We start from the raw sequence: 14111 nt of genomic DNA, 5'->3' as shown, positions 1-14111 counted from the left end.
TGTGTGTGTAAAATATAAGCCAAGTGTTTCTTCTGGCATTCAGCCCCCCGCCAAAAAAAAAAATTCCTGGGGAGAAACTATTAGTTTTAATGAGAGATGGCATGTTGGTCCTCAGTATGACACCTTCCTGGGGGATTTTCAAGGATAATTTGACTGAACATGATTTGTGTCTTATTTACTGACTTGAGGGCTACCTGTATACGATGCTGAGTCTACTGTATATACCAAAGAAAACTTGCTCTCACACTAACTCTGGTCCTGGGCCAACATTTGCAAACCACTGTGCTCAGCCATTGGATGTTTATCTAGTTAAGAATCTGGGCCAAAGACAGAAATTTGGGAGTCATCAAGATAGAGATGGTAGATATGGCAATGGCCCATGGATATTTGGTCCCTAGAAAGTGCAGAGTGAGAAAGAGTTTTTAAGACAGAACTCTGAGAGACCTGGACACTTAAAAAGCAAATGGAAAAGGAGAACCCCTCATAAGAGCCTGAAAAGTAGTGGCCAGGAGTTGAAAAGAAAAGTTGAAAGCCAGGAGGGAATGTGTCATAGAGGCACAGGGAGGAGATGCCAATATAAAGAGTGTTCGGTTGTGTTGAGTGCTTGGGGCAGGGCAGGGACAGGCAAGCTAAGAACAAGCTGTAGCCTTCAGGACACTTTTAGCCCTTTCCCTGCACAGTAGGACTCTCAGGAGAAGCTGTTAGGAAACAAGAGAAAAAGGCCTCTATTGGCTGAAAGGTCTGATGGTGCCCGAAAGAAGAGGAGGTGTTCATGGGTGGGAGGAGGGATCCAGTCAGTGCCTTGCCTTCTCTCCCTCCCCAGGAGCCTGTGGGGACTTGCCTTGGAGAGGGAGAAGATGCAGTTGGGGTCTCAGATGAGGGATGTACCTCTCAGATGAAGGAGAGGAGCAGAGAGTGCTGTAGGCTCAGGGAGTCTTAGGAGACAGCAAGCTGTGGTCTTGAAATTGTACAGTAGAGAGGAAGGTTGTCCAAGGGATGGAAAGGAGCAAACTACTAGCTGAAGGGAAGCTGGTCTTGGAAGCAGCTTCTGACTGCAAATTGTCCTCCCAGCTCCACCTTGGCAGTGGTCTTATTTGTTTTAAGGGCTCAGCCCTTCCTGCTTCAACAAACCACCCAGCAACGACTGCTTTTCCAACCCCCTGACAGCCCTGAGTGGTACCCTCCCAGTGTTGAGCCTTCCTACCTGCTTAGTGCAATGGCAGGAGTCCCTGGCTAGGATGCAGATGAGGATGTGAGACCCCAGAGGCAGACCAGGCACTCGATTCCAGTGTAATCACAGACACTTCTCAAGGAGGATATTCTCTAGGGCTTGAGGCCAAAATTAATAGTTAACAGCACAGGCCCTGGAGTGAGACATCGTCTGGGAGAATCATGCCTCTGTCACTTCCATCTCCTCTTTCACAAGATGTCACAATACTGGTGGCACTGTTGTGAAGATTAATGAGATAACACATGTAAAGGTGCATTTGATGCAGCACCTGGAACAGCATACTTTTAAGCTGGGGTAGTTGTTGTTACCTAATATCAGTATTATTCGGGAAAGGCACATTGCAGGCACCCAGGTTGGGGCCTTTCAGACCATCTGTCTCTTAATTTGGATGGTAAGTTTGGACCTACCTTGATGTTCTTTCAGAAGCTGGCTTTATGAGGAGGGCCTATGGTCTTTGCTGTTGCCATGGACATTCCCCAGCAAGGCAGCAGAGATCTGATTCAGCAGGAATGACTCTTGCTCTTGTTATCCACAGAAAATCCTTTGAGTTTGAGGATGCATCCAGTCTCCAGTCCCTGTACCCCTCTTCTCCCACTGAGAATGGTACTGAGAACCAACCCAAGTTTGGATCCAAAAGCACTTTAGAAGAAAATGCCTATGAAGATATTGTGGGTAAGCAATGGCAGAGGTGGCGGCTGGGTCATCTCAGGGGCTACAGAAGAACAGGAACAGGAGGAAACACCTAGATTGACTTCCTTCACTGTGGGCAGGCATGGTCCCACCTTCTGGAACTCCTCCTGGAAATGGGACATCGGGCGAAGCACCTTAGCAAAGACAGAGCAGCTTTGTGATTAAAAGCCTGGCTCTTGAATGAACTGAAATCCAAAGGACCTTTGGGGACACGAGAAGGAGAAAACGACATTATTCCTTTCCTTTATTTTTGGAAGGCTTTGAAGTCCAACAGACCCTCTTCCTTAGCTGTGTGTCCTTAAGGCAAATCACTTAATTTTTGTGAAGACTCTGTTTTTCTCTTATAAAATGATGATGTGACTATATTAACAACAACAGTAATAGTAATAACATTTTGAGCCGGGCATGGTGGCTCATGCCTGTAATCCCAGCACTTTGGAGGCTGAGGTTGGTGGATCACCTAAGGTCGGGAGTTTGAGACCAGCCTCCGTCTCCACTAAAAATACAAAAAATTAGCTGAGCATGGTGGCGGGCGCCTGTAATCCCAGCTACTAGGGAGGCTAAGGCAGGAGAATCGCTTGAACCCAGGAGACGGAGGTTGCAGGGAGCTGAGATCACGCCATTGCACTCCAGCCTGGGCAACATGAGCGAAACTCCGTCTCAAAAAAAAAAAAAAAAAAAAGTAATAATACTTCATAAGGTTGTTGTTAGAATTAAATAAGACTGAGTGTCTGGTGCAGGCCTGCTACCTGGTCAGAGATGGCCATCTTCTTTCTGTGTTCTTATGTGGTGGAAGGGGCAGAGGGAGTTCTCTGGGGTCTCTTTTAAAAGGGCCCTAATTGGTGAAGGCCCTGCACACGTGACCTAATCACCTCCCAGAGGCCTCACCTACAAATGCTAGCACATTGGGGATTAGGTTTCAACATAGGAATTTTGGGGAACACAAACATTCAGTCTGTTGTACAAGCTAAGAAGTTTCATTGCCCTAGTTTCATGGGTGCTGGCAGAAGACATGAGACCCCTGGGTCACAAAGGACTTTATTACTCATGGCATAGCAGGCAGCATGAGCTTCGTGTTCACAGGGGTTTCCCCTTGTGCGTAAGTCCCATGGGGCGGTGTGGAGAAGGCCCAGGTGGAAGCTGCAGACACTGCAGGTCCATGTCCCAGCTGGGGAGCCCAAGCGTAGGAAACCCCAGCCTTTTCAGAGACTGCTGGCAAACCTGCCTAACCTTGGTCCTTGGAGAAAACATTACCTTTATCATTCTGGTCAGGAAACAAATCTGCCTCTACCCTGAAGGGAGATACTATCTCTGTCTTCCAAGGCTGTTGGCTGTATAAATACCCTTTAAAATATAGTCTGGAACGGTCAGTTCTTCTTGTTCAGAAGAAGGGCAGAAATGCAAGACTGCATTGAGATTTGTCTTCCAACAGGTGGGAAGACATGGTATTGGCAAACTTGTGTTCACGGATCAGACGAAAGATAGATGCTCTAGCCTGGGTTGCATTTGTTTTGTTTTTTTTGTTTGTTTGGCATTCATTTCAATTCTGTTAGCATCCTCTTCAGTAAGGGGCTTTGATTCTGCTCAGGTGAAGTGTGGGGTCAGTGTTGGTTAGTGGGGGGTCAGTGTTGGTTAGTGGAGAGGAGAGAGGCTGTGTTGCCTGCCGGCTCCCTCTCTGGGCCCCTGTCTTGCCTCTGTCTTAGGCCCTGAATCTGAAGAATGTGCTGTTAGTTAATACATGAGAGAGAGAAGTGGCCCGGGGTAGAGAGAACCCTCCAGATTCTCAGAAGCCTGGAATCTTTTTTTTTTTTTTTTGAGATGAAGTCTTACTCTGTCGCCTAGGCTGGAGTGCAGTGGCGCAATCTCAGCTCACTGCAAGCTCCGCCTCCCGGGTTCACGCCATTCTCTTACCTCAGCCTCCCCAGCAGCTGGGACTACAGGCGCCCGCCACCTCGCCCGGCTAGTTTTTCGTATTTTTTTAGTAGAGACGGGGTTTCACCGTGTCAGCCAGGATGGTCTCGATCTCCTGACCTCGTGATCCACCCGCCTCGGGCTCCCAAAGTGCTGGGAGTACAGGCGTGAGCCACCGTGCCCGGCTGGCTCAGAAGCCTGGAGTCTTATGAAGAGAGGGCCATCTGTTCCCTCATTTGATCTGAGCCATCGGTTTCATAGCTGTTTCCTCGCCACTTGCTGGGCCAGCGTTTCTGGGGAGACAGCAGCCATGCCGGGACCCGCAGGGACACTGCTTTCCCAGGAACAGAGTGTATAGTATGTAGTCACGCAAAACTGGGTCACAGCTGGAAGACTGTAGGAGTGAGGTCCCTAGAACAGCAAAAGAGTTTGGGGAGGGAGGCCCTTTCCCTTATCCCTGGGGAAAAGACAGCTTTGTACCCACAGGAAACCCAGAGCAGAGGTCAAGAGCTAGGGGATCAGAACCAAAGATCCAGAAGCCAGGTGGGCAGTTAAGGAAGATGCCCCAACTCCAGCCCATACCCCAGTTCTACTCAGCCACCCAAGAGGCAGCCAGTGCTGCTCGTGTATTTCTCACCTCCTTGTGCAATACCAACATCCTGGAGTGGAAGAAGGTCCTCCCGAACGAGTGAGTAGGCAGAGGCCTAGACACACTTGCCCTCCTCTTTCCCTTCTCTCAAACCTGACCTAAGAAGGCCTGGGGAACAGCTCTGTTGGCCAGCTGAGTTCTTCCAAAATTCTGCCCCCCAAACATTGCCCCAAAAAATCCTGAACAGAGCCCTGGATGGTGGAAATTTGGACAGAGAGAAATGGTTGAAGCTGTCCCTTTCTCGAATTATTTCAATTCAGATGATCCAAGAACGTATCCCACAGGAAATCCTTCTCAGAGAATAGAGAATGGGAGGACCACAGGCTTGCCAGCACCCAGCATAGTCAAGGGACATCAGAAAACCACAGTCCTCTCTGCTCACAGCAGCAGCCACACTGGGTGCTCCCAGTGTCCTGGGCAGCAAACTGACACAGTACAGTTTCTGCCAAACTAGAGTGAATGAGAATGTACCCTGCAACAGGAGGTAGGGAGTGGGTGGGGCAACAGAGTGGCCTCCCCACTCATTAGGGAGGACTCTCTTCCACTCTGGGTGTTGCATGAGGAGTTAAAAAAATATGGGAGCAGCTTGGCTGTTTCTTGGGTGGCTTAGTACAGCTAGGGGTCAGCGCTGTGTGGGCAAAAGGTAGAGGTAACTGCTCACCTGGCTTCTGGATCTTTGGAACACCTAAAGGACAAGGAAAGAAGAGAGGGAGAGGATGCAGGAGAAAGGGAGGGGAGCGACCCAAGCATCAGTTTGGGAATACACTACATTGGATGTTTAGGTTTTGCTTTGGCCTCGTGGGGTGGTGGGGGTGGTTTCCGGAGTCTGCAGTTAGGACAGTGCCCTGTGCATATTTTCCTTTTTTATGTCCCCACAGCAGCCCAATCTGAATTTCTGGGACCTGACTAGGGAGGCCAGAGGGAAATACAGAGGAAAATAGTCCCTTTCTGTTAGATTCTGGTGGGTTTCTTTTTCATTCCCTGGGGACAGGCCCGAGAGTTTGGAGCTCCCCACAAGGCTTCAGGGGGTGTCTTATTGCTGAACTCAGAATGGCAGTTTCCCATCTTGCCCCGGACTGATCAGTGGCTTGGACTTCCTGGGAGCCATCTGTCTGGTCTGGGCCCAGCCTGTGCTCTGTGGGGTGAAGGATGACTCTGACCCTGCTGGATCAGGCTCCTGCAGGCATGCAGGGATGGAGCTGTTGGGAGGCAGAGAGCCTAGTGCTCATCTCCATCTTGGGTCCTGGTGATTGGACTGGAGTCCTGTCTGTCAGAGGTGGAGGGCCAGTTGGCCCCAAGACAAACGTGTCCCTCTGTGAGCAGTGGACTCTAATGGGGGTTGTGGGGGGTTTGCTGGCCTCCTGCCTACGCTAGGCATGATTCCTGAGGAGCTGGGGTGGGGTACTCCCAAAATACCGAGGTTTACCCTGCTAACTTGCAGAAAAGGAGTTCGGAAAGAAAGTTACTGCCTTGCTGCTTCCTGGGGCTGCTATTTCTCGCCTGTCCCATCTGACATCTGCCCCTGGAAGATGCTGCTATTCTACAAGGCCTTGTTTGCATTCTGAGCCTGACACTTAAAATGCACCCAAGGAAGCAGCTTGTTAAGGAGTTATGTGGAGTGGCCTCGGCGCCTGAGCTGCATTCCTGCAGATTCCCACTCCCATCAGCTAGCCTGGGCTGAGGGAGCGTTTCCAAGAACTTCAGTGGGATGTAAGCTGGGGACCAGGCCAGTCAGCCTGGACTGCAAAAGCCTTTTGAGCCTCCACTGTCTCTGGTTGCTTCCCTTATTTGCCCCCAGGCTGGGAAACAGTAAGGAGTGGAGGACACCCACTGGGATGGAGGTTGCAGTGGGAAACAAAACAGCCAAGAGGTGCAGCCCAGGGAAGGTGCCGGGGCTGTCGAGAAATGGTGTCAAGTCTTGGAGGGTGGGCAACAGCCGGCCCCTTAGAGGCCCCAATCTGATCTGTTGCTGGGGAGCTGGGCTCTTAGCCTGGCCCTTTCTGTCCTGTGTGAGAGAGGGAAAAAGGCTGAGAACCAGGAGAAACAGCTGGTTGGAACCAGAGGAGGTTGGGGAGGGAAGCTGCAGACCCAGGACCCTAGTGATGGGTGTGGTCCAGGAAGCTTAGGACTGTGTTTGGAGAAATTCTCAGTGCCTATGCGCATACACACACCCCTTTCCTAACTGGTTTTACCAGTTAGGTTGGGGTGGGGGAGTGCTGTATGTGTGGTTAAGACCAAAGGAGTTATGGGGAGGAGTGAAGAGTTGTGGGGAGGAGTGGGAGCAGGGCCCAGAGGGGCTGGATTCTTCCTTTAAGAGGATTAGTGTGACACTTTTGGGCTCTGACAAACCCCTTTTAGAAGAGTGCAAAGCAGAAATTCTTGGTGATGCCTTTGTCCCTTATTTCGTCATCCAAGCTGGGAAAGGTTGAGACCTCTGGCTTCTCCAGCTGGGCTTGACGAGCTGGGGCTGCTGAGGGCCAGGCCTTCAGGGAAGAGGGTCCACCTCTTCATCCCTCTCCAAGGGTTGTGTGGACTGTCCCAAGAAAGCTGTATGGGCAGGAATGCAGGTAGAAATTTGCAGTCTGCCGGGCTCCCTGTCTCCCATTCATGCCCCTGCTGAATCTCCCATTCAGCCCTAGCTCCTTTAGCTCTGTCCTCTGTAGGACGTTCTGCGCACCATTTCCCAGCCCACCATCTCCTCCAGCTCTGAGCCATTGCTTTGATCTTTATTTGCTCTCAGCTGGTTCAGTTTAGTGGTCCAGGACTCAGGGTCCACTTGTCTCTGTGCCTCTCCATCCCCTGGCCCTCTGTCCACCTAGAGAGATGACTGGGACAATCTATTTGAGACAGCTCCTCCAGGGCAGTCAGGAATGGTCCAGGAAGCTGGGAGTGGCAGATGAGTTAGGGTGGTGAAGGGACCAAGCTGAGGCTGGGGAGGCAGCGTGTGGGCTGGGGCCAGCCGTCTATTTGTTGGAGAACTGATTCGTGCCTTTGTTATATCAGAGAGGATGTTAAACATTGCTGGAGAAGAGAGGCTGGCACAAGGGGCTGGGCAGGAGCAGGTCTTCCTGAAATCGAGTTTCCAGAGACAGGACCTATCTTGAGAACCTGCTGTTGCTGGCTGTTTTCCCCTGGGTTGTCAGTGATGTGTACCAGCCTTGTACATCTATTACTTCCCTGGGCCTCAGTATCCTACACCTTTTTCTTGGAGCTTTGAATTTTGTATCAATATTCAAAGCTCTTACTGTAGTGAAAAGAATGAAGGAAGGAGGGAGTGAGGTGAAGGAAGAAAGGATGGAAAAAAAGAGGGCTAGTCTTGGGACTCATGTCACACACTCAGAAGCCATTGGAAGTTTAGAAAGCTCTATCTAAAGCAGTGGTTCTCAGTGGGGGGACAGCTTCACTCTTCCCTCCCTCCCTTCCTGCCTCCCTCCCTCTCTCTCCCTCCTTTCTTCCCTCTGTCCTCCCCAGAGAGCATCTGGCAGTGTCTGGAGACATTTTGGGCTGTTATAGCTAAGGAGATGCTAATGTCTCCTGGTGGATAGAAGCCAAGGTTGCCACTAAACATCCTAAAAATGGACAGGACAGTCCACCATAACAAGAATTACTCAACCCCAAATGTCAGTGGCTTGGAGAAACCCCTGGGATTGGGACAACGCTTCCTATAGGTTGGGGATGATAATAAAGGCCCTGGCTGATCATGCAGCCCAAGGATTTGATGAGCTTGGCATCAATGTTCTCCCTGCCCTGATGTGGACAGTGATGCTCTGGTCCTGTTTTAGGGGATCAGGAAGACTGTGTCCTGGCGTTCTTCCTGCTTAGTCCCCCCACCCCCTCCTCACTCCTGCAGGACATATGTTGTGGAAGGACCAAGAAGTAGAGAATCCATCCCCAACGCCTCCCTAAGTGCCCCACGGTGGGGTAGGCTGGAGAAAACATGCAGGGGGTGCCAGGTTTGCTATTTGGCTTCTTGCGACAGGGCTGCTAGGCCAACTCCGCTTAGTCAGGGCTCTGGAATGGAGACGAGTCATTTTAATAGCATGACTGTGTTACAGGAAAAGGTCTGCTCCATTGCTGGGGACTCTGCTTGGAGTTGGGAATCACTTAATCCATTCCCAAATCCCAGTGACCCATCTTTGACTCATAAGTTTACAGAGATTTATATTACTCCTTCTGCAGTCTATTTAGCTGTCACTGAAATCCCTTCTTCACACCTGCCCCCTGACTCTGAAAGAGCATTTCCTAAATTCGTTGTGATTCTGCCTAAGTTGATGCCTCAATGTGGAGGGAGCTCCACTTTGGAATGGACGGATCTGCAAGCATATAGGGGTTGGCTCTTCTCCTGTGCCCTCTCTAGGAAAGCTTCACTCTCGGCAGCCTTTGTTTCTCGTCCTCCAGCTCCTCCTTCTGCCTGCTTCCTGAGGAGTGGGATCTGAGTTCCTCTGGGGCGTAAGGCACATTCAGACATCTGTAGGACAAGTGTGGGACTCGGTGGTCACCCAGGCTCAATCCTGCTGCTGAGCAGAGGTGCTGGAGTGAGTCCTGCTCTGCAGCAGGAAGATGGGGAAAGGGGTACAGAGAGGGCTGTGTTCTGAGTTCCCCAGGGACCTGTTCACCCCATGGATTCTGCCACCAGGATCAAGCTAGGACTGACCCGGCCCATGTTGTTACTGTATTTTAGAAAAGGTGTATGTTGTAGGGGTCGGGGCAGGAGATACAGCTTGTGGAAAGGAGTGCCACTCAACATCTTGAAGGGCAGGGATTGTGTTTTGGACTTCTCTGAGATTTTCTGGTAATGCCAATACAGTGCCCGCTGCCAGAGATTTTAGAACTAGTCCTGAGAAGCAAGAACTCCCCTCACCCCCATCCTTTGGCCCAGACTCCTTCCAAGCCTTTCATACCTCCCCTGTGTCACAGCAGGAGAGTTTATTCCAAAAGGGGAGTGTTGATGGTTCTCTTTTTGCTGAGATCAGCGGTAGAGGGAATAGACACACTACAGTAGGAGAGTCATTGAACAGATCATTACCGAACACTTCCTCCTTGCTAATCACTGTTCCGTTCCAAGGTTGCCTCAGTGAACAACACAAAACCCTGCCCTAAGAGACTTGTTGAATGGCACTGTAGGTGAGAAGGGGGGCCTGGTGAAGCTCTGCTCTCAACAGTTCTGTGAGTTCCTCCATGCCCACCCTCCAAAGTAGGTCCCCAGGGAGATCCCCTGAGCCTTGGGTGAAGGGACAGCCATGTGACCTGAAAACCCTTCCTACCTTGAACTGTGTTCTTTGGGGTGTTTGCAGCAGAGGGAAAGGAGCCAAGGAAAGACTCTTGGTGCTGGCTTTGTCCTCTGGCTGGGCACAGGCAGGGGTGGCTGAGCCAGTCTTGTGCAATCCCTGAATTTATAAAGCAGAGGCCAGGCTGAGCTGGGCTGGGGGTGGGGTGGGGGGGGGGGGCGGGGGGGGGGGGGGTGGGCTCTGCTGCTGGACTTGGAGCCAGGATCTGTTTGTAGCCTCCCCACTGCAGACGGGCAGCTGCATGACTCATGAGCTGAGGGGCCAGGCAGAAGCCATTCTCTTTGGTTCACAGGAATTCTGCTTGTTTATTTGTGTGTGTGCGAGTTCGTGTGTTTCCTTCTTCCCTTCTCCCCCTTCTCTAACTCTTCCTCCTCTGCAGGAGATCTGCCCAAGGAGAATCCATATGAGGATGTGGACTTAAAGAACCGAAGAGCAGGACGAAAATCCCAGCAACTGTCTGAGAACTCCTTGGACTCTTTGCACAGGATGTGGAGTCCTCAGGACAGGAAGTACAACAGCCCACCCACACAGGTAACTCAGCCCCGACATGGGCCTGTAGGGTTAGCGTGAGGGCCACAGTAGGGGCCTGCCCTTCCAAGGCTTGGGCCCAGCTTCCATTCAGGCTTTTACCCTCACTAGTACTTGATAAAGGAGGTCTCCTCAGCAAAGGGGTCTGCACTCAGGGACATCCACCATATCGAAACCCCTGTGGACAACTGGCACCTGCTCTGAGGGGCATCCTGTCCTATCTTCTTTCCCTTCCTACACAAGCTCTGAGTTGCAAAACTCAGCCAGGAGCCCTTGCAGTCTCCTGTCTGATTATTTATCACCCTGTGGGAAACAGGAAGACAGGGCCTAGTGGGAGTCTTGGCATTCTGCAACTTTGCCAGAAGTCATCTCAGTACTGGCATTAGGGGGCTATTTGTAGGCCCCCAAACCACATTTGGAGAGCCAGACAGATGTCTGTGACACCTGGAGCCACTCCTATGAGAGAGAGTAAGCATGAATCTTTAAGGAATGGATGGGGAGAAGGCAGAATGAGAGGAAAGGTGAAAAGCCAAAGGAAGCTCTTGGACTTCAGCTCCTTCTGTCCTTGTCCAGGATGACAAGAGGCAGGTGGAGAGGCTTCTCTGACCTCCCCAGGTAACTCTAATTATCTTTGCAAACGGAAGGATCTGTATAGCATTGGCCAGATAATATAAAATTGATTTATTCTGGCTTTGGAATAAGGTGTTTGTTTTTATAAAAGATTTACCCCATAGCTGGGAGTGGTGGCTCACGCATGTAATCCCAGCACTTTGGGAGGCCGAGGTGGGCGGATCATCTGAGGTCAGGAGTTCGAGACCAGCCTGGCCAGTGAAACTCCATCTCTATTAAAAATACAAACATTAGCCGGGCATGGTGGCGCATGCCTGTAGTTCCAGTTGCTTGGGAGGCTGAGGCAGGAGAATTGCTTGAACCCGGGAGGCGGAGGTTGCAGTAAGCCAAGATCACGCCACTGCACTCCTGCCTGGGTGACAGAGTGAGACTCCGTCTCAAAAGAAAAAAGAAAAAAAGATTTACCCTCTAATTAGGGCTCTGTTCAAACAGGCTTCCTCTGAGTTTGCATTGCCAGATTGATTGGGTGAGAACAGGAAATTGGGGGCTGTGGAGGAAGGAGGATTTGCTGAAGAGTGAGGAGAGGCAATTCCAGAACCAGACAGTGGTTGGGTGTCTGTGGGATACTTGCCTCCCCACAGGGTCCACAACAAGGATGGTGCCCTTGGCTGAGAGGTCAGCGCACATGGCGAGAGGCAGAGAGTAGATCAGGGCTGGGAGGAGGGCAGTCAGGGCCTTGTGAATGTGGGAGCCAATTCAGTGTGAGACCTGCCTGGCCCAGCTTTGGTGTTCAGAGCCCAGAGCCCCTGTGTTCTCCATGGGAGCAGTTAGGAGGGCCAGGCTGCAGGATCTCCCAGCCCAGCAGGCTGGCCATTAGGTTATGGCCTCTGCTGTCTGAAACCGTTTAGGATTGGCTAAGGGGCAGAGGTCTGGAAGACTGGCTGCATCACCCAGACCCAGTAATCCTTGTCCCAAAGCTCAGGAGGAGCCCCCAAAATTCCCACTTTGCCTTTTTGTTCCATTCAGATAAGAGCACAGGTGTTTTTAGCCTCTGCTTTCATTTTTTGCTGGCAGTAGTGAAGCTTCCTTTAGGGAAGGCAAGTATCTAATCTAGCCCTGACCTGGCTAATTAGTAGTTAAAGTCTTAAGAGAGATATGGAAATTCCAGGGCAAGATTGTGGGGAGCCAGGGATACCAGCCCTTGGCCTCTGTGTCCCCATCCCAGCCGAGAGGCACCGGCCAAGGCCTCTGTGGCGAGCCCCTCTCACATGTCCTCTCCCCCATGCCAGCTTTCCCTGAAACCCAACAGCCAGTCCCTGCGCAGTGGGAACTGGTCAGAAAGGAAGAGCCACCGGCTGCCACGATTACCCAAGAGGCACAGCCATGACGACATGCTGCTGCTGGCTCAGCTGAGCCTGCCGTCCTCACCCTCCAGCCTCAACGAAGACAGCCTCAGCACCACCAGCGAGCTGCTGTCTAGCCGCCGGGCCCGCCGCATTCCCAAGGTACCCTCCCCAGAGGCAGCCCACTGGGGCTGGGCAGGTGGGCGGGCAGGCAGCCAGCCTTTCTCTCTCCTTCCTAGTTTCCTTCCTTCCCTAATCTGGACTGCTTCCTCGATTCCCTTTGAATAAATTCTGGGTCTGTGCACTGGCCTCTTTTTCATCTGATTAATTATCCTTTCTTATCGATAAAGATGCGTTAACTGATTCTTGGTGCTCAGATGTTAGAGGAAGGAAAGGCTAGCCAAGGCTCTCCGTTAGTAAGTGTGGTGTATGAATTTTGGGATATCTGCACACATAAGCATTTCCAGGCTTTCAAGGACCTAGGACTCAAACAAGGGTTCTTCCTATAACTCACAGCATTGAAGAGTTTTCAGCAATGATTTTCACACATAGGCAGCCAGGCCCAAATCCCCGGCCCAAAGCAGCAGGATTTAGCCAGATGGTATTTTTAGCCTGCAAACAATGCTTGGGTATATTGGGAATTTAGATTCTTCCTGTCAGGGCCCCAGGTTATGGCCCAGAGGGGAAAGGCTAGAATCCTTGTTCCTGTTATTGCATCTCAGAAGCTCTTTGTCTCAGTTGGTTCAATGACTCTTGGGACCCAGGAGCTACCATCCTGTCTAGTTTGATCACAGTTCCTTCCTCTGGGGAGCTAAGTTTAGTGTCCTTGTGTTGGGGCAGGAGACCACTCCTGGGGGACTAGGTGTATGGAGAGCTACCAGGCATGGCTGGTGAGTCACCACTTGGGGTCGGTTCTGCAGTTAGACCAGTCCTGGACCCAGCGGGTGCAATGCAGAAATCTTGTACCATTAATGGCAGGGATGAGCTCCTACTTAGCCTTCTTGGAAGTGGGGCAGCTGGTGTTAAGGTTACCTCACCCGCCCTGCTTTTCTCACCCAGCTTGTCCAAAGAATTAACTCCATTTACAATGCCAAGAGAGGAAAGAAGAGATTAAAAAAGTTGTCTATGTCCAGCATTGAAACAGCATCACTGAGAGGTAGGCTTTGGTGCCGGAGCTGGTTCAGGTGTCTGGGGCCCTTGGGCATTAGGAATGGGAGAGGCATCAATTTGCCTGTGGAGGGTAGAGCCCTGCCAGGAAATGGCCACATAGGAGGGAGGAACAGAGAGGGAAGAAAGGTCTGGGATGGGTTCCTTCAGACTTTGGGCTGTGAGGGCCTTAGTAGGGAGGTGGGTGTGGGAATCGGCTTCTGCAAAAGGAAAGGCCAGACTCACTGAGCATTGCAGTCTGTTTCCCATTTCAAATCTTGGCCTCCTGGAGGCAGGATGCCTGACCATGGGCCCAGAGAAGGTAGAGACCATCCCCTGTGAGAAAAGTTGGGGTGGTAGGGGAGCAGAAAACATTGGCTGTGGGGTCCAGCAAGTATGTACTCTGCTGTTCCTTTTCCAGATGAAAACAGTGAGAGCGAGAGCGACTCTGATGACAGGTTCAAAGGTGAGGCACAGCTCCCACGAGCACAGAAGCTCTCCCAGCAGGGCTACAGGGAATCGGCCTTCTCTGCCGATGCATGTGTGGCTCCAGTGTCCCTAACTGGCCTGATGTGGAGAGGCGACAGACAGGCCAGATACCAGAACAACAGAGCAGGAGCCACAGGGAAGTCTGTCCTTATAGACATGTGAGCTCAGCCCTGTAAGGTTAAATCCAGATGTCTCTCTTTGCCAAATGTAAGGGTGGAGCCCTGCCCAGACTGTCCCAAGCCATTGTCCATGGGAATTGGGTGCTA

The 14111-nt window shown here is 51.4% G+C and overlaps 1 protein-coding gene across 8 annotated transcripts in view; it reads left to right on the top strand.

The window, feature by feature from the left end:
• Positions 1-14111, top strand: part of DENND2B (DENN domain containing 2B) — a 176296-nt gene that overhangs the window by 141479 nt on the left and 20706 nt on the right. For all 8 annotated transcript variants that reach the window (XM_003910253.5, XM_017948650.3, XM_009186646.3 and 5 more), the window contains 5 exons: positions 1767-1903; positions 10149-10300; positions 12157-12372; positions 13270-13366; positions 13778-13822. In XM_003910253.5, the coding sequence (XP_003910302.1) occupies positions 1767-1903; positions 10149-10300; positions 12157-12372; positions 13270-13366; positions 13778-13822 (647 nt within the window). The remainder of the gene's footprint in view (positions 1-1766; positions 1904-10148; positions 10301-12156; positions 12373-13269; positions 13367-13777; positions 13823-14111) is intronic.

This window comes from Papio anubis, chromosome 12, assembly GCF_008728515.1.
Source record: "Papio anubis isolate 15944 chromosome 12, Panubis1.0, whole genome shotgun sequence".
In the NCBI taxonomy this organism is placed as follows: domain Eukaryota; kingdom Metazoa; phylum Chordata; class Mammalia; order Primates; family Cercopithecidae; genus Papio; species Papio anubis.
Note: the sequence above shows the minus strand (reverse complement) of the source record. Positions and strands in the feature narration are given on the sequence as shown.